At 53.3% G+C, this 20355-nt stretch overlaps 1 protein-coding gene across 1 annotated transcript in view; it reads right to left on the bottom strand.

Moving 5' to 3' along the window:
• The window catches only part of NPHP4 (nephrocystin 4), a 122419-nt gene that overhangs the window by 95588 nt on the left and 6476 nt on the right, over positions 1-20355 (bottom strand). The window contains exons 3-6 of the mRNA XM_075993418.1: positions 14037-14189; positions 5386-5558; positions 4231-4295; positions 856-1011 (exon numbers count right to left, since the gene is read on the bottom strand). Coding sequence (XP_075849533.1) covers positions 856-1011; positions 4231-4295; positions 5386-5558; positions 14037-14189 — 547 coding nt within the window. The remainder of the gene's footprint in view (positions 1-855; positions 1012-4230; positions 4296-5385; positions 5559-14036; positions 14190-20355) is intronic.

Consider the following 20355-nt stretch of genomic DNA (forward strand, 5'->3'; position numbering starts at 1 on the left):
CAGAGCTCACCCCGGACAGTGTCAGAGCTCACTCATGACAGTGTCAGAGCTCACCCCAGATAGTGTCAGAGCTCACCCCGGACAGTGTCAGAGCTCACCCTGGACAGTGTCAGAGCTCACCCATGACAGTGTCAGAGCTCACCCATGACAGTGTTAGAGCTCACCCTGGACAGTGTCAGAGCTCACCCATGACAGTGTCAGAACTCACCCATGACAGTGTCAGAGCTCACCCATAACAGTGTCAGAGCTCACCCCAGACAGTGTCAGAGCTCACCCATGACAGTGTCAGAGCTCACCCCGGACAGTGTCTGAGCACACCCCAGACAGTGTCAGAGCACAAGGCAGCCTGTAGTCTCAGCCACATGGGAGGCTGAGGCGGAAGGATCACTTGAACCCAGGTGTCTGAAGTTTCCATGAGCTACGCTGACACCATAGCACTCTAGCTTGGATGACAGAGCAAGACTCTGTCTCAAAGTAATAATAATAATAATAATAATAATAACAATAATAATCACATCACTGATACTGTGGCCCAGTTGTGGGTAAGATCCAGCACAGTGGCTTTCCTGACTATGGTGATGAAGTCATGAACTATGTGTTTTATGGCAGCATTTTCCAGAAAAAAGAAGACAAATGACCTGAGGGATATGAAACACTCTTCAGGAAGGGACTGAACTAGATGGCCATTGCCACCCTCCCTGCCCCTAGCTGTGCTCCACTGGCCGTGCTGCCAGCTGTGGAGGGGCACCTGGCCACATCTGGCCCACGCTCACCCTGGAGGAGCCCAGTTCCTTCGAGGTTTGGCCGTGAACTACCACAGACTCACGAAGTGGACAGAATCAAAGAAGCCCTTACCCGTTTCTCCGTGAGCTGGAAGCAGGCCGGGGATCTGCTGCAGGCCGGACACTAGAAGGTTCTCGGGAAGAAGGTGGAAGGCGGACTCCAGGGGCGGGTGTGGCTTCAGGGTGTACTGCAGGCTGCAGTTCTCAATGAGGGTCATGTGTTTGTTCTCTAGGAAAGACAACACCAATGTGATCACTGAAACCTAAGGCACTTCCAGTCAAACCAGCCAAGAAACAGAGACTCTTAGAAACACCATCAACAGAAAAGCTATTTTTCTAGAGAGGGAAGGGAATTGCTCTGTTGGTTTACCCTAACAGTAAAAAACATCAGTCCTCACTAACTCTCTCTGGTAAAACTGCAATGAAAGAGATATTTGTTTTTGATCCAACCTAACAAAATCTCTCCTGCTCACCCTTCCCCTGCCTCGTGAGGACACAGGACAGGCACGGGGCCGTGCGGTCTCCCCCGGCATCACCGGCCCCTGCCACCAGAGAGGGCTGCAAGACGCTCTGGACCCGAGGCCTGCCTGCCTTCGAGTGTCAGCACGGGATCCATCAAGCCCCACCGGGGAGCAGGGCAGCACTGGAGGGAGGCCAGCGGCATCAGAGACAGAGCCCTGTCCTCCAGGAGGGGCCGTTCTCCCAGGGTGACGGCTAAGACACAAACACACCAACTCCCACGACGCACGGAAGAGCTGGGGGCGAACCACAGGGAAGGTCTGGGCGAGGCACTGGGGAAGCAGGAAGCAAATGCGCTCAGCCCCGGGCTAGAGGGAGGCCTCCTGGAGAAAACAGCTGGGAGGAGCTCAGGTCCAACACTGGGGAGGGAGCAGGTGCTCACAGTGGCAGGGCAGCATCCACATAAAGTGGGCACAGGAGGAGGCATACCCCACAGTCACAGGGCCTGGAGTTGAGACGAACCATAGATACACCCCCTTCACGTTCCTACCAAATGATCGGTCTTGCTTGGGCCTGATTTCCTCCACTGACAGGGACCTCACCACCTCCCGAGGCACACCATGCCATCTTAGGCCGGCTCTGGCTGGTTGTGGCCATACTGTGGAAGGCCGCTGAGGGTTACAAATTCTTCTCTTTCGTTTTCTGATTTTTATAAAGAGTGATCTAAATATGAACTATTATATTCATTAGAAAAAGAAATTAATGAAAACTGTATTTTTAATACCTAACCTCTCCAAACATGGAATCGGCTTACTTTAACATTTCAAATATTGCTGAAAAGCATTTTCAGCAAAAACTACATGGCTGGTCAGAAAGAAAATTGGCATGGCCTCTATGGAGGGCACACAGAAATACTGAGCAAAATGCTGAGCAACACTCAATGCTCAGACCCTCAGACCCAGCCATTCCACTTCAGAAGTGGATCCTACAGATTCACTCGCACACTTGCAAAAGGGCAGATGTCCACAGCAGCACGGCTTCCAACCTTTTGTTCTTACAGACCCGCCCAGCGCCCCTGTGCAAGAGACTGGGCCAACCAACCAAGGAACATCAACTCAACAAACTACCTTAACAACAAATACCGCATAGCCTTAAAACCAACGAGGAGCTTTCTGAGTACTGACATGAAACATTCTCTAAGATAAATCGTTAAAATCGTTAAGGGGAAGGCCAGGCGCAGTGGCCCATGCCTGTAATCCTAGCACTCTGGGAGGCCGAGGCGGGAGGATTGCTCAAGGTCAGGAGTTTGAGACCAGCCTGAGCAAGAGCGAGACCCCGTCTCTACTATAAATAGAAAGAAATTAATTGGTCAACTAATATATATAGAAAAAATTAGCCGGGCATGGTGGCGCATGCCTGTAGTCCCAGCTACTCGGGAGGCTGAGGCAGGAGGATTGCTTGAGCCCAGGAGTTTGAGGTTGGTGTGAGCGAGGCTGACGCCATGGCACTCACTCTAGCCTGGACAACAAAGTGAGACTCTGTCTCAAAAAAAATAATAATAATAATCGTTAAGGGGAAAAAGCAAGGTGTGAAACGTCGAGTAGAAAGGGCAAAAACAAGAGACAGTACTAGACACATGCACTTGCTTCTGTGGCCATAAAATTACCCTGAAGCATCCACAGGAACTCAGAGAGAGCCCCTCCCTGGTGGCAGGTGAGGGTGTGGGGGAAAGAAGCCCTCACTCTGAACTTTCACACTTCGTGCCTTTTGAATTCTGAACCAGGCGAACATATGGCCATTGCCAGCAAGTTTCTGGAAAAGCCACCCGAAAGGAGGCGCGAACGGCCCCGCGGCTGGTTCCGCCTCACGCCCTCCACCCGCAAGTGCACAGCTGCCACGCACGCATCCGCGCACGCCCGGGACCGCGCACGCCCGGAACTGCACACGCCCGGGACCGCACACGCCCGGGACCGCGCACGCCCGGAACTGCACACGCCCGGGACTGCACACGCCCGGGACTGCACACGCCCGGGACTGCGCGCAGGACAGACACCGTGGCCATGCACGCTGCTTGAAAGGCCCTGCTTCTAGGGAGGCTTCAGAAGAGAAAATCCTGGCAAATGAATAATTAAATTCAATTGAAAAATAACCTAAATGCCAATCTTTACAAAGAAAATCAACTTTGCAGCTAACTGTTGCCCTGTCAAGAGATTTCCGCCGAGCTCAGCAGGGGAGCTGGCTCTCACCACAGGCCACGCGGCATGCACAAAGTCCCCTTCGAGGGGTCTGGGCGACAGCTCACCTCGGAGACACAGAGAGCCACCCTCCCGGACAGATCCACCTCCCGCCACCCGACCCCGTCCACGCTGCCCCTGGGGCAAGCGCAGCCTCTGCTCCGGGCCTCTCCAACGTCCTTCCGGCCCACTGCCCTGCCTCACACTTCCTCCCTGTGCCCCTCCTGTCACCCTCCGGGTGGGAGCAGCAGACTGGGCCCCACGCTCCATCCCCCGACCATGCACCCCTCTGGCCGCCCGGGAGGAGCTGGTCTCAGAGGCACAGCAGGACGGCTCCCTTCCCCGCCCTACTCTCAGGCAGGCCTCACGGAAGGGGGAAGGCCTCGCTGAGCTGGAAATGACCAAGGGACCAGAGGCTTTGCTGGACAGCAGTGGCCAGAGTGGACAGCGACTGCTTCATCTGCAGGGCAGAGCTGTTCTCCAAGAGGCGGGAGGCCAACCCCTGCCCCCAGGTGGCTGCCACAGGCCCTCCCAGGCTCACCCTCACAGAGCAGTGCCCTCCTTTTGGGCTGGTGCATTTCAGTTCCCTAATTACGCCAGGAATCCAAGGCCATGACAGGTTTTCCCAAAACTATTAAATAAATGAGCTAAGCTGACAACGCTTCACACTGGCAAAGACCACAGGACAGAGCTGAGGGTGGACAACACTCGGGGGAGTGGTGAGATCAGCGAGGGCTGCCGGGGCCGGCTCTTACGCTCCACGGGGTCCTGGAGAAGCGGGTGCAGGAGGGCTCTGGGGGTGCCGTGGTACAGCCGCAACCTGGAAGACAGGGCCCAGGACAGGCGTCAGCCTTCTGCACGGAAGGAAAGCACGTGGGGGCCCACCCACCACACCCCCCAAGATGGACTTCTGCACAGAAGGAAAGCACGTGGGGCCCACCCACCACAGCCCCTTGACGGACTTCTGCACACCGCAGTCCGGTCCTCTGGAGAACAGGCAGCTGAGGAGAGCACCGGCCCCACGGCGCTCGGCGCCCTCGGCCAGGCACGTCCGGCGTGCGGACCGCCCCGTCCCAGGGTAGCCCGAGAACCAGGGAGCTTGAAACAATGCCAAGAGATATTTATTAAACTCTAAAATGTCTCCAGAAAGACAATGTTTGAACAGTTTCCATGGCTGTGTATCTGGAGCAGGGGTCCTCAATCGGGGATGATGTGGGCAATGTCCGGAGATGGTTTTGGTCGACACAACCCAGGAGTGGGTGCTTCTAGCATCTAGTGGGTAGAGGCCAGGGATGCTGCTTAATATCCTACAACACCCGGGACAGTCCCCACATGGCAAAGAACTGGCCAGCCCAAAATGTCGGGTGCCAAGGTTGGGAAACCCTGATCTGGAGTAACGATGCAGACTTTAACCTTGGCCAGAACGATGAGACACCATCTTGCCTGGCACACAGTAGGTGCTCACAGCATCTGCTCAATGGATACCTACTGCCTACTGGGCGCCTGTTTGCGAAAAACATATTACTCAATACTCAAGCAACCCCTATGAGACAGGTATCATTATTATTACCCCTCAGGTGCAGACGAGTGAATTCAGGGTCAAAGAGCTTAAGTAATTTGCCTGGAGCCCCCCAGGGAGTCAGTGACGAAGCAGGACCAGAGCCGTGTCCACCCTACACCGAACCCAAGGCTCGTGGCCACAGCCAGGCCTCCAGCCTAGAGCAATTCCTCAGCTCACTTGGAAGTAGCAAAACCCCCCCAAGCAAAAAACATCCCACAGCGTGCTGTCATGAATACACAACAACTTAAGACGACAGACTCAAGGCTTTCTGTCGTTGCCAAGAGCTGAGCAGCTACATCGCCACGGGAAGATGCTGGGAAGCTCCAGGCACGGAAAACAAGGTGGATACCGTTTGTCCTGGGACGCGGAGGAAGGCGATCCCAAATTGCTGTTGAAGATCCGAAGAATTCCAAAACCACATGACAGCGTCTGGAGGGTCCCGTCGCGTTTCTTGCCTTCGGCGACCACTTCTACCACAGCCACGATGTGAGGGTGGTTTAAGGACGTGTGAAAATACAAGGGCTGCAAAACAGAAACGAGAGGACGGCTACTGCAGACGCCGGACGGTGGGCGGAATGTTCCGGGCCTGCAGAAAGGACACACGGAGGGAAGACACGGAGCCCTCTCCCTCCCCACGGGCCACCTTCCCTGTCCGCCACGTGCCTGCGTGTGGAACGCCACGTCCCTTCCAGGTGTGCGAGGGAGTAAGCACGCCCGCAGAGCTGAAAGTGGGTGTCGGAGCTTTTCATTCCAGGGCACCCCACATCTAGGACATCAGACAATTTGCTTTTGTCCCAGGAACTTTCTATCCTTGGAAATTCCACCACCAAAAACCACCAAAAAAAAAAAAAAAAAAACACCAAAAGACCCCAGGTCCTCTGGAGCAGAAAGGGGCTGCAGCTACACATCCCGCCTCCAGGGGCGGGCGGCACCAGGCAGGAACACGGTTGCGTCAGCCCACGACATGACATGCCCGCCACAACAAACACAAGCCACACTCCGCGCGTCACCCGACACTCGACACAGACAACTTCAGCCGCAACTTGCCCGTGCCGGCCCCAACCCTGCTTTGCGCGTCCCTACACCAGGTCCTGTCTGAACTCACTGCACGTAAACTAAGAAGGATCCTTAGATTTCTTTGGATGCTAAGAAATTACCCCAGTTAAGAGCCCAAGTCATAGCTTTTTATGCCAAAAATCGCCTTGAGATCATTTCATTAACGGATTTCTTGGGATCTAAGCCAAGGAGATGATATTCAAATTGATCTTAAAAGGTTTTCCATTTGCGACATTTCCAGTCCCCAACATGCCGATGTCAGACCTCTGACCCTGCCTTCCTGCCAGTGCCCGGGGCAGTGAAACCCACCTCCACAGGTAACAGGTGTGCTCACGGGAAAGCACCTTCACTCCGCCACTGCGCTTCTAGCTCACTAAACTCAATGCAGTTGTTTTTATTTAAAACTACTGAGTGTAGGGGACACAGAAGACAGAAAAGGAGCCACTGATGGGGTCTGCTAACCAACAGGGAACACGCGCCCACAGGCAGGCAGAAGGGGCTGAGCTGGGGCACCAGGCTCAGAGTAGCCCAACAGCCCACCAGCCCAGCTGGGGGCAAAGCATGGGGATAGAGTCACCAGCCCAGCACAAAGACCTGCCCCCCAAGCAAAGAGGGGTACGGCAGGGGTAAGGCAGGGCTGAGGCTAGTTTTCCAAAAAGCGATTTAAACTTGGGATAATCCTCCTATTAACGAGTCATTACCATGGTGTCACTGAGAAAACGTTTACTGTAATCACAGACTGTCAGCCCGGGATAACAGAGAGACACATTAAAACATCAGCCATGAGATATAAATCGTTATTCTATTATCTTTTATTGCAAAATGATGAAATAATGACCACTTACAGCTGACAGGTGGTTGGACTAAGAGAGAATTATGTTTCTGTTTCCAGGACTCCAGAACTGTTTTTAAAAAGCCCCAGTGTAAAATCGAGTTGGTCGTTATCTCACCTTTCATATTTATACCTGTGCATATCAGTTTTATGAACACTACCCACTTTTTCTTTAGGCAATAAAACAAACATTTTAAACTTTACTATGGAGCAACAGTAATGCCCCAGCTAAAAAGTCACCTTGAAATTGCCCTATCTGAAGGCAGTGGAACCAGTAGCTTTGGGCATGTCCCAAGAACAAATTTTTGGTATGCTGCTTCCTTTTGTTTACTGCCAAGAACAACCATTCTGAAACCAAAACACCACCAGCAACAATAACAACAACAGAGCCCCACAGCCGTGTGTCTTGGCTGGTCCAACCTTAGACTCCAAAGAACCCCTCCTCAATCAGAAGAGGCAGCCACTGGAAGCACGGCGTATTTTTAAAGTCCCGGTGGTTGCATCAGTATTGTGACCGACTGATAACCATGCACGCTCTTTTCCAAATAGCATTCGCTGACCCTCCAGTGTGGGAACAGCGCCACGCTAAAGAACCCGTAAGGAACCCGGAAAACACAACCTAGCCTTCAAGAAGTTCAAGGTTCAACGGCTTTACAAAGGATAGATTAGGCAGGTACAAAAATGCTAAACCTTGTTCAGCAACGAACAGTTTTGAGACCCTATGAAAGGAAAAAGCCTCCCAGGGATGAAACAGCAAAAAGCACCGCCGCGCTGCACCCCTGGCCCTCCCCACACGAGCACGCTCAACCTCGTCACCTGCACCGGCCGCCCGCTCCCCACCGTACTGGTGTGAAAATGGGCTCAGCCGGAACTCCAGACAGCACTCAACATATAACACCTGCAAACAAGCCCCTCGGTCTAGGGAAATTTAATTAGCGCCAAGGCCACACATTTTGAGAGGAACGGTCTCCGCATCAACTGCAACTGCGTGATTAAAAGGTTAAGTTAAGCCCATCAAATCACCTGCCGGCGAGGACAGGCGACGCGCCCTCAGTCACCTCTACATAACATCTCGCTCGTCGGCACTGGACAAGCTTCCTCGCTGACGGGGTAAACAGATTAATAAATCATTCAAATGCTCCTGTCTTCACGCCTTCATCTTCAAAAACACGGGACGCCATGTTGCCTCGGGGCCAAGTTTCCGTTTGTCGCCCACAGTGACAGAATCGGAATTGGGCCTCCGATGACATGTCTGCGGGAACAGGCTGCGGCCGTGCCCTCTGGACAGCGGCCACTCGGCCTGGCACCCACACGCCACAGGGCTCCTCGCACAGCACGCTGGGTGACAAGGCCGGGAAGAGCTGAGCAGGAGCTACACTAGTGCCTCCCGAAGAAGCCTGTTAAAATAGATCTTTAGCACAGTGTCTTCGGGAAGGCACATGATTCACAACTATTTCGTGCAGTTTCTATTGATACCAGCTCGGCTTCTGAGTGTGGATTCGGACAGTTCCCTAGACCCTCCCCAACAAAGACAGTGGTGGGGAGAAGCCCACCATTATCCACAGCAAAGCGTCACCACGATGGGGACAGGAACAGCCCCCACCACGGAGAAGTATCTGGCCAAAAATGTCGGATGCCAAGGTTGGGAAACCCTGATCTGGAGCAACGAGGCAGACTTTAACCTTGGCTGGAAGGATCAGACACCATCGTGCGCGTCTTTGCACATCCGTCTCCTAGGCAGAGCCTGGCACACAGTAGGTGCTCACGGCATCTGCTGGAGGAATGCCTACTGCCTACTGGGCGCCTGTTTGTGAAAAATGTATTACTCAATACTCAAGCAACCCCTATGAGACAGGTATTATTATTATTACCCCTCAGGTGCAGACAAACGAATTCAGGGCCAAAGAGTTTGAGCAGCTTGCCGGGAGCCCCACAGGGAGTCAGTGACAGAGCAGGACCAGAGCCGTGTCCACCCTACACCAAACCCAAGGCTCGTGGCCACAGCCAGGCCTCCAGCCTAGAGCAATTCCCCGGCTTATCTGGAAAAGCGAGCAAACCCGATTACAACACACACACACACACACCAAAAAAAACAGCACATACTGCTGTCATGAAAACAACAAAACTGACAAACTTACAGCTTTCTACTGTCCCCAAATGACTAGCAGCTCAAGCACCATAAAATTAAACCCCAACACGGGAAACATCTCAGAGCAGAATAATGTCTCCTCCTAGAAACCATTTTCTTCTGTCCTCCCCGTTTGAGATTCCGAGCCCCCACGCGGTTTCTGTGCAGCCAGAGAGGAAAGTGGCCTCCAGGGCTGCAGACGGACACACAGCGCCGGCCCGGAGCCGGGAGACCCCTCCATGGCTCAGAAACGAAGCCTGCCTCCTGCTTCTGCCGTAATGACTTTCGCTCAGGACGCGCCCTCCTTCTGCCGAGCAGCACGGAGAGCCCGCGGCACGGGAGAGGTGGCAGGGCTCTGTGGCCAGGGCTAACCGTATGTTCCAGAAGCCGGCTGATTCATCGAGTCGTCGGAAGGGCTTCCAGGAGTTCCATTTGGATTACACTGATACGCCTTGACAGCAGCCACTTTTAAGGGGGAAATCACATCGCTCTCATTACTCTGACAAATAAGAGCCGTTCAAAAGTCGCTTTCTTATGGCTTTGGTTACAGGGAGGGAAAGCAACCCAATTACCCGTGTCGCCCGGTGAGGGCGGGTGATTGACCCTGTTACTCTAGCAACATCTGGGGCTGGTGCACGCCGGGAGGAAAGGAAGGTGCCCTTGCTCTGGGCTCGGGCTGCCTGTCGGGACGCGCCGGGACTCCCGCCCGGCGGCAATCCTCAAATACAGCAGGACAACGGGCCGCCACCAAAGGCCGCGCCGTGGGCGGCTGAGGAAAACTCCGAGGGAGAATCATGTCCATCTCAAAAGAAAATGAAAGAACTGCATGGCACTTTGGCCACTGGATTACGGTTATTAACCACTTGGGTGCGGCGCTCACCGGCCGCGACACCTTGCCCACGGCCGGCACTCACAGTCCGCAGGATAGTTCGTGCTGCGCATGGACAACGGATCCGTTCTACTCTTGCGTGATGAGGAAAGCTTGAAAGCACTGAAAGCTTGCTTTACTTTACAGGCAGCTTTACTTGTCGTGTAAATCAGAATAGGTAACATAGACATCTATGTTTTCATTACGTTATTTTTAAGTGTTCACGATTTTATTTTGATAAATAAAAAATTAGAAAAGTCAGTTAAAAATTACAGACTGAAGTCGACGCTGGGCTATGCGCCTTCACATCACGGCTGTGCACGTTCATCTGTGGCTGTCCACCATGGTCGACGCTCGTACCAAAGTGGTTAAAAGACACCTTTTTAGAGGCAGAATGAATTATCCACTGTCTTGGCAGAAGGGAAAGGCAACTGCTCTCCACCGCAGACAGCACAGAATCCCGAGCTGAAGGTGGCCTGGGGCTGCTCTCCTGGGCCTCCCTGGCCAAGCCCTCGAGGGCAACGTGGGCCCAGGCAAAAGAATTCTTCACTGACAGAGAAAAACACCCAGCCCGGGCTCAAGACAAGAATTCTACGTCCACAGTCCTTTTTCAGGGCACTGTCGTTCACAAAGTCACGAAACAGCACGTTCTCTCAGGGCTACATACGACACCGACACGCAGCAAACCCAGAGCACGTGAGGTCCACTCATTAGTCCACGTGAGGGCTGGACAGCCACGGTGGCCCCAAACACGGGCCCCTGCTCCTGGTGGCTCGCCCACCTCCCGTCAGAACCCCCACCCCACGACATGCCACGGGTGACAGGTACAACCAGAAAAACACGGGCAATTAGTAAAGCCAGAGAAAGATCTTTGCCAAGTCTCGGAATCACCTCTGAAAACAGGAATTGGTGTTTCGTGCAGCTCTACCTCCCAGGCGTGTAGGGAGAGCGATTCGTGAGCACGGTGCAATCACACCCCCCCCCAGTGTTGTGAATGCCCGTGCATGGGCGCGCTTGTACTTCAACCACACGTGTGACACAAGCATGTGTACGTGGCATGCACAAGCATGCACACACACAGCAACGGGGAACCCTCTCTAACTAAACTCGGACAAAACCTACTTTGCTGTATTCGGGATGTCAAGGAGGAGAGAGGGAACGCTCAGTGTGGAGGAGCCTGCTCCCTGGCGGGGCGGGGAGGGACGCATGCCTGGGGCGCCACTGCCCTCTGCTGCCCGCACTGGGCATAGCAGCCGCAGAAAGCAGGCTCCCCGAGCGAGTGGCGGCTGCAGCATCACTCTCACAACTTCGGCAGCTGCAAGGCTGATGGCTGCTTATTTCTCTGGAAGCTTTGAGGACTGCGCTCCACTTGTCCCCCGGCCCTACCCCTGGCCTCAATGGAGCACACACCCAGACAGTCGGCCAGGGCTGAGCTGAGTGGCTATGACTGACGCCTGCCGTTGGCGCCACCAGCACAGGTGGTCCAGACTCAGCACAAGGGGCCAGGTCTTAGTTTCCCTGAGATCTGAATCATGAACTGAAAGGGCTCCATGATCCGCAGCCACCAGGCTGTGGCGAAACGTGACAAGCTGCTCAACTTCCACAGCAGAACCCCTCTCGGCGGCGGGAATTTGAACCCTAGGCAATAGAGAAGCGTCAACTCTGAAGACCGTGTCTCGCGATGGCGACTGGCACTCTACAGGGACCGTTGTTCTGTAGCCAGAGAATCAGACAGAAGGTTCTCTGCTTCCGACCCGGAGGCCGCGACCTGCTGGGGTTGCCGTTACCGACGGCGAGCACACAGCACAGATGCTCGCGGGGACGGAGCCCTCTCTGAAAGGAGAGCTCAAATAAGGAGGGACTCGCGGTGGGACCTCAGCGCTGCAAAGCACCCCTGCGCCGGTTTCAGAGCGTAAGCCCACCCTCGGCGTTCCACGAGACGCTTCCAGAACAGAATCGCGAGCTCCTCTGGAACAGGTGGCCGTGGAGCGAGAGAAGGCCGCGCAGTCAGGAGCGGCTGCTCAGGCCCCCTCGCCCGCCTGGTGGCCTGGTGGAGTCACTCCATCGCCACGCACCTCAGGCCCCTCCTCTTTGCAATGAGGACACGAGAACACTGACCTCGGGGAGGATGGCAAGCACGGCACGATGTGAGGATGTGCTTCTGGGCCGATGCCAGGCCCACAGCAAGCCCCTCCCCGGTAAAGGGCGGCCATCTCCGCCACCACCTGCCCAGGCCATCTCAGCACCAGGTTCCTCGGGCCGCACACTGAACACATGACAAAGATAAAAGCAAAAGAGCCCAACCCTGGAAGGCCGTGTCAAAGGCAGGGAGGTGGAGCCGCAGGCCAGGTTATCAGCCACATCGCTGGCCACGAGAATCACTTCTTCCCATGTCAGAGGCACGAGGTGATGTCACAGCCGTGCTGGAGCAGCGGCGGGCTTACCCACTGCCACACACACGGTTCACAACATGCGATCTTTTCTCTCGACACGGCTGGCCAGAGAGACCTTTAGAGGAATTTGCATAAGCTGTCTGACAGCCTTAATGTCAGACACGTTCTTAGTTCCCATGACATGCATCTTACCAAGGCTTTATTCAATCTTCCTGACCTCTGGGGGCGTCACCTCCCGCTGCCGCCCATGTTAAGTACGGGCAACAGTCAGGATCAATCCACGCCAAGACACACACACTCCCAACGGTCGTGACGGCCAACGACAGAGAAGCGGCATGTCCACAGCCAGCCTGAGGCGGTGGCGCCAACTGTGACCAGAGCAGTCCCCAGCAGAAGAGGTGACCTCGGCATGCCCACCCAGAGTAACTCTCAAAGGATGGCCGCCGTCACCACCACCATTATTCTCCGTACAAACTGCCACACCACCAGGCTTCCTGGGCCTCACTGTGTATACTCGAGAAGATAAAACCGAAACAGCCTGCATCCTTCCTCCCAATCACCTCTGCCTGTCATCTGCAGACCCACTGTGGCCAGATGTGGTCCCTTTTGGACCCCCCCCACTCGGGTTCAGCTAGGCCTGGGAATGCCCTTGTGACGTCCCTCACTCTTAGAGTAGAATCCCAACATCCCCTCAGCGGCCCTGCAGGATCCGACCAAGGACGCAATGCCAGTCACCTTGCCAATCCCACCCTGACCCCTGCCGGCTCTCCCTGCTCTGCATGGAGCACCCTCATTCCTGCCTGTCACAGGGCCAGGTCCTTCTCACCCTACAGGTCTCAGCTCAAATGGCGGCTTCGCAGAGAAGCCTTCTTCGTCGCCCGCCTACAGCAGGTCTCCGCATTCTCCTCTTCGTCTCCTTCTAAGAACTCACCACAGCGAGAGTTACTGTGCTCCTGCTCAGCATGCCGCCCTAGCAGACTGCAAGTTCTGTCAGGCGAGCACCGTCAACACGCTGGCGGCCGGCACCATGGCCAGCAGAGAGCAGGCGCCGAACACACGCTTGTGGAATGGGCCCCGCTGCACAGAGACAGACCACACCCGTCTGCAGGGCAGCCAGCTGCAGCGCTCCCCGAGCAAAACACATCACTCAACCAGCGCCAGTCCGCCGGCTCGGTCTGGGGACAGAGGCACACGATGTGAGTCCAGGGCCTGCCACCCTCTGCCTGGGCAAGTCACTTTACTAAATCTCAGTTTCCCCATCAGAAAGAAAGAAAGAGGAAGAAAGGGAGACGGGAAGGGAGGGGTAAGGGGATGGGAAGAGAATAGAAGGAGAAAAGAAAAGAAAGGAGAAAAAAGAAAAAAGGGAAGAGAAAGAAAACTAAAAGGAAAGAGGGACGTGGAGGAGGAGGTGGCAGCAGCAGCAAATGAGATCAATAATTTCCTAACTTTGTCCCAAGCACCCCAAGGTTCCTTGAAGGAGATGAGACCCCATGTCCCTTCTCCAACACAGCAGCACATAGTCAGCTCTTTAGGACAGTTGGCTTCCATGTAAGATTTTGTTTGGGACGAGCACCTGCCACTAGGACACACTTGACGTTGCTGTGGGTCTGAGACGCTCTGGCCCTTTCTGGGCAGGGCCCCCCGTTCCCTGGGCTGCACACCCAGGACCCCACACACCTGCCCCACCATGGAGCAGCCCCCGCCCGCCACCTCCAGGGCCTACCTCGTTGAAGACAATCCTGGACGCCGGCTTTGAGAGCTGCTCGGTCGGCTTCACAGTGGTCTTCCACGTCCTCCCGAAGAAGTGTCGGTAGGTGACATCAAAGAAAGACACCCGCAGGTGGCATTCGACTTCCGACAGCACTGCCAGCACACCCTAGGAGACAGCAGGGAGTCAGCCCTGAAGAGTTCTGCGTCACGAGCCATGCCACAGTTGCTGATGGACCACTTGAAGGCACGGGGCCGCCTAGCACCCACCCCACCTGTTCAGGCACCAGCAGCCCAATTTCCTCATGGGGAGATGCCTCTCTCCCACCCACGGCCACTGGCCTTGGTGGGGTGACAAAACAAGCGCTTGGCCCTCCCTGGCCAATCAGAGCTCTGAAGTCCCCTGGAACAGACACAGGCTTAAGGCTCACCCACAGCCTACGAGACACAAGAGGCCAGCGCTGCGGATATAGATGCCCCTGCCAGGATGCAGGCCTGCAGCTGCCACTCTGTCACCATGTGGGGCCAAGAGGTTAAGACAAGACAAGCCCAGGTGGTGACATCACGTGACACTCTGGCTCAAACCACACCTGTAGCTCATGCCAACTATGGATTTGTCTGTTGCGTGAGTTAACAAGTCACCTCCACCTTCAGCCGTCTTGGATGTGTTTCTTTTGTCATTTGCAACCAAGTGAGTCCTTCCCAATAGAACCAGAAACTCTAAATCCTCAAATCACCAGGATTACTTTGGGGTAGTGTTAGCAAAGGAAAAGCAGATCTCTGAGGACTGAAAAACTCAGGGCTACAAATACAGGACAAAGCAACCAGAGACGATACAGACAGAGTCTTTTCCCCCTGGCTTCACTACTCACAGCAAGTTTCTGTCTCAGCCTTCAGTTCTCGTCACTGTTTACAACGAGCAATGTCACAGCTCTCACCTGGGACAAAGAGTCCTCTGCCCCTCACTCGCTCGCTCACCTAGCAAACGCCGATCGAGCGTCTGCTCTGGGCATCGCCCCCGTGCCAGGCACTCTTCCAGGCGCCAGCAATACACCAGGGAACAGCAGAGACGAAATCTCTGCCCCTACGGAGCTTGCATGAGAGAAACAGGGGAGGGAGAGACGGACGGGTCCAGCAGTTTAGAGGGAAGGGTCGGGAGGTACTGGGAGACAGCCCTGGAGCAGGGAACTAGGAGCAGCAAGAGAAGCACGGGGAAGCTGGGGCGCACGCGCCGGGCAGGAGCAGCAAATCCAAGGTCCTGGGCAGAGAGAGCCCACGGGTGTTAGGAACCAGTGGCAAGCGTAGTAACTGTATTTAGCTATGAGATATATTTCTGGTTTTCTGTATTCCCAGTGCTCTGGCACATGGGGCCTACCGACAGGACAGACTGTCCCCCACCATTAGCTAATTCATAGGGACAGCTCATGGCACGCCCGCCAGACCATCTCCAGCATGTAAACCAACCAATCCAGAGCCCACAGCCCCGCCCGCCCCTGCTATCTGGCTCTTCCGTTGCAGGAGGCGGCATCCCCGCCCCCGTCACCCCAGGGTCAAGAACCAGGCACCTGGGGACAGTCTCTCCATCCCAGGGGCCACTGAAATGACTCGCACTACTCAATCCCAAGCCCGCCCAGCCGCTCCCCTGCCTTGCCCACTCCCTCCTGCAAAACCACAACAAAGGCCCTGCCAGGCTCCCCCTCGCCCCCTCTGCCTCCTGAACAAGCCCAGTGCTTCCCTGTGAGGCCCTGCATGGTGTGGCCTGCCCCCTCCTCCCGGGATCCCTGAGTAACACACCCTCTTTTCAATGGCAGTCGTCTCCTGAGCTGCTGGCCCCACCACACCCGAACAGAAACCAATCCCAGCAACATTCCGTACAAGCGGAAAGCCCACCCGACTGCAGCAGGCTGAGTGCAGGGAGGACGGGAGGGATGAGAGGCGCAGCAGCGGCTCCTGCAGGTCCCCTGGCACCGGGACAAGCCGGGCTCTCACTCCCAGTTCCATGGGAGGCCCGGGAGAGACTGTAAGTAAGCAGAAACGACACCAGCTGACTCAGGATTCTAAGAAAATGCCCACAGCTGCCTCACGGACATGAGGCTGCAGGGGCGGGAATGGAAGCAGGGGCCACTGCCGCCATGCGGGCAAGAGAGGATGGGGCATTGCAGGGTGACAAGAAGCAGGCACATCGGGGCTCTGCTTTGAAATAAGGGCCGCGACAACCTGAGGAGAGGGAAGCAGGAAGGACAGGCCATGAGCTGTCGCGTTTGCCTGGCCCTCCCAGGCTACAGAGTCCCATGTCTCCAGTGAAGCCACCGGGACAGAGCGGGTGTTGTCCATGGGACAGGGAGGATGGAGCAGGGCAGGCCTGGGGGACGAACCCCAGCTCACTGCAGTCATCACTCACTCCACAGCAGAGACCTCTGCCTGCACACAGCCCTTCCCCTCGTCCCTGCCCCTCCACACCGGCCCACCGCCTCCTCAGGGGTCCTCACACACCCCGGCTCAGTCCCCAGCTCCCGTGCCCCTGATGAAGGGGGCCTTCCTGCCCACGGCCATCCAGACCCAGCCTGGCCCATTTCACACTTCCCCAGAGCGATCGTCCAGCTTTTACGTGTTGACTGTCGCCCCCAACTAGAGCAAGCGCTCTATGAGGACATGAGCCTAGAATATTCCGTTCCCTGCTCTATCCTTCAGGCCCGGGCGAGGCCTTGCACGTGCAGGGCCTCAGTGCTTGCCCACCCTCACCGCTGCGGCTGCCCAGGCTCCACCATCAGTCTCTTCCTCTTCCTCCTCCTCCTCCCTGACATCCTCTCAGAAGTTAATCACAAGCCAATACCCCCTAGCTCCCAAATCTCTATGGCTGGCTCGGACTTCTTCCCAGAAGGCCTGACCCTAACCACCCCCTCCACCTCTGCGCGACTTCCTAACCGATTCTGTTCAGGTGAGTTTCACCTGAGCTCTGTGAAGACAGGCCACGGGGCAGAGCCGTCCTTGTGTCCCGGTAATAGGTATGCAATAAATACCAAACTGAATTAAAACAGCATCTCAGAATAAAGAAATACAATCGATGTTCATGATAAAATTAAACCAAACAAAACAACTAAATAGAATGGTAAGAGAAACATACCGAAATAATTAATAAAGTGTCCTGAGTTCAAAATAAGCATGTGATAGTCTTAGCCCAACACGTCTCATAGGGAGGTTTGCTGTCATCTAAAGCTATCAGTTCTAAAAAAAACTAAAACTGTACAAACTCGTAAGACTATCTAAATCAAAGTTTATGTTTTATCATCTATTTATGACTTCAACTTTATCTTCTTTTCTTTTATTCTTCTTCCAAGAAGTTTTGTGTAAAGAGATGGAAGAAGGAAAAGGGGTAGTCACTTTTAAAGGGGAATATCAAGGGTCCAGAGGATTGCTTTTTTTTGAGAGAGAGAGAGTCTCCCTCTGTCCCCCCTGCTAGAGTGCAGGGGCATCACCATAGCTCACTGCAGCCTGCCACTCCTGGGCTCAAGCAATCCTCCTGCCTCAGCCTCCCAAGCAGCTGGGACTAGAGGCATGCACCACCAGGCCCAGCTTACTTTTCTATTTTTAGTAGAGACGGAGTCTCACTCCTCCTCAGGCTGGTCTCAATCAAACTCTTGGCCTCAAGTGATCCTCCCACCTCGGCCTCCCAGAGTACTAGGATTAGAGGCCTGAGCCACCGCGCCTGGTCTGTCTTCTTTCAAATGCTTTATTTTGATTTTGTATGTAAAACCAACTCTGCATTCCTGCAATAAACCCCACTTGACCTCCATATACTACTTTTTATACATATTGCTGGATTTTATGTCCTACTATTTTAAGGATTTTTATGTCAGTCTGTACTTTTCTTGCAGTGTCCCTGACGAGTCTGGGTATCAGTTATGGTGGCCTCAAAGCAAAGAGTTGGGAAGTATCCCTTCTCTATTTTCTGCAAGAGTTTGTCTAGAATCAGTATCATTTCTGCCTTTAATATTTGATAAAATTCAACATTATATTACTGTCTGTAGGATATATAGGGATGCTTCTTTCATTTCTAATATTGGTAATCCATGTTTCCTCTTTTTTTCTCTTAATCTGCCTTGCTAGGGATTTATCAATATTATTCAAAGGGCATTTATTGAAACCTTAAAATCTGTACCCCCATAATATGCCGAAATAAAAAAAAAAAAAAAGGACAGAGAAAAAAAAATATTATTCAAAAAAACAACTTCTAGCCCAAGGATTTTCTCTATTATTTGTCCTTCACTTCCCTGATTTCTGCTCATATACAGTCATGAGCCACCTGATGTTTTAGTCAACAACAGACCACATGTATGACGGTGGTCCCATGAGATTATATTACCATATCTTTATTTTATCTTTTTTTTTGAGACAGAGTCTCACTCTGTTGCCCAGGCTAGAGTGCCGTGGCATCAGCCTAGCTCACAGCAACCTCACACTCCTGGGCTCAAGCAATCCTCCTGCCTCAGCCTCCCGAGTAACCAGGACTACAGGCATGTGCCACCATGCCCGGATAATTTTTTATATATATTTTTTAGTTGTCCGACTAATTTCTTTCTATTTTAAGTAGAGACGAGGTCTCGCTCTTGCTCTGGCTGGTCTCAAACTCCTGACCTCAAGCGATCCTCCCGCCTCGGCCTCCCAGAGTGCTAGGATTACAGCAGAAAGCCACCACGCCCCACCCACCTTTTCTATATTTATATATTCAAGTACTTCTCATTGTGTTAAAACTGACTACAGTATTCAGCACAGTAACATGCTGTGCAGGTTGTAGCCTAGGAACAGTAGGCTACACCATATAGCCTAGCTGCAGAGTAGCCTCTACTTACACCCAGGTTTAGTGTAAGTATACTCAACGATGTTTTACACAATGATAAAACCACCTAACAACACATTTCTCAGACTGTATCCCATCTTGAGTGACACATGACTACGTTTACCATTTCCTTTCTTCTACTTACTTTCTATTTAACACATTAACTGCCATGGGTGGTTATACTTAACTCACTCTAGTTTTGACCCCGGGGCTGTGTAAAGCATATATAAAATCTTACTTCTTGATGCTCTTTTTGCTACAATTAATATTGACAATTCTAAAAACGTGGATTAAATGAATAGAAGCCAATAAATGTTGGTTTTCTATTTATGTTTATCTTTAAGTTACACTTGAATTTTTTATTCTATTTTTGTAATAAACACTGTGGCCCCAAGGAAAAGTTTACATTTTTTAGGTGTGGCAGTCCATGTGTTAATTTGCTCTTTTTATCTAGATTGTTAAGGAGGAAGCAGAAGTCACTGGTTATCTAACCTTCTTTCTAATATAGTCATATAAAGAAACAAATTTCCCTCAAAGGACTGCATTAGCTACATCCCACAAATTTTTATATTTTCTTCCACTACTCGGTGCAAATTATTTTCTAATTTCCCTATTGACTCTTCTTTGACCCATGGGTTATATACCACTGTGTTAATTTCCTACTATTTTCTAAGTCTCTTACTGTTATCTGTTTCTAATTTAATATCACAGTGGTCAGTAAACATACTCTTTTTAATTTGGATCCTATTAAATTTATCGAGACATTGCTCCAGCCCTGCGTATGGTCTGTCTTGGCGAACATTTCAGGTGTGCTTGAGAAGACTGCGTGGTCCATTATGCTGGGGGTAGTGCTGAAGAGACGTCAAGGCAGATAATGGCGGTGTTCAGATCTTCCAAATCCTTGTGAGCTTTTTGGTCTATTTGTTCTCTCAGTCATTAAGCGAAGACAGTTAAAATTCTCCAACTATGACTGTCAATCTGAATATAGCTCCCTTTAGCTTTGGCCCAATTTTGTTCTGTGTATTTAGAAGCCTCGTCGCTGGGTGCCACACACAGCGTTATCACAACAGACCTGTGACGCTCTGACAGGCCAGCTTACATGCTGGCCCTTGGCTGGAGCCTGCCAACTCAGATTCTGGGAGGGTTCCCACCACCTAACCGGCGAGAGTGGCGCCCTGAGCCCAAACCGCTCATATGCTTGGTTTGTGCCGAACACCTGCTTCCCTTCTAGGAGTCTGGAATTTTGGAACACAACGTTTGGTGGGCGACATTTCACATGTGTTGCTACGATTCGTTGCTGGGGGATGCATAAACGCACCCTGCGTGACTCCACGGGGAGAGGATCCTTGGGAGCTCGTGCCCACCTCCCCCAGCCGTCCCCCCACGCGCCCATTCCCTCTGCAGATCCTGCTGTGTGGCTTCTGCAGGATACCTTCGCTGTGAGTGTGAGAGGTGCTGGGTCAGGGGAGTCCTCTGAGGGAACCTTCGGACCTGGGGG

Source organism: Microcebus murinus, chromosome 2 (genome assembly GCF_040939455.1).
Source record: "Microcebus murinus isolate Inina chromosome 2, M.murinus_Inina_mat1.0, whole genome shotgun sequence".
NCBI lineage: Eukaryota > Metazoa > Chordata > Mammalia > Primates > Cheirogaleidae > Microcebus > Microcebus murinus.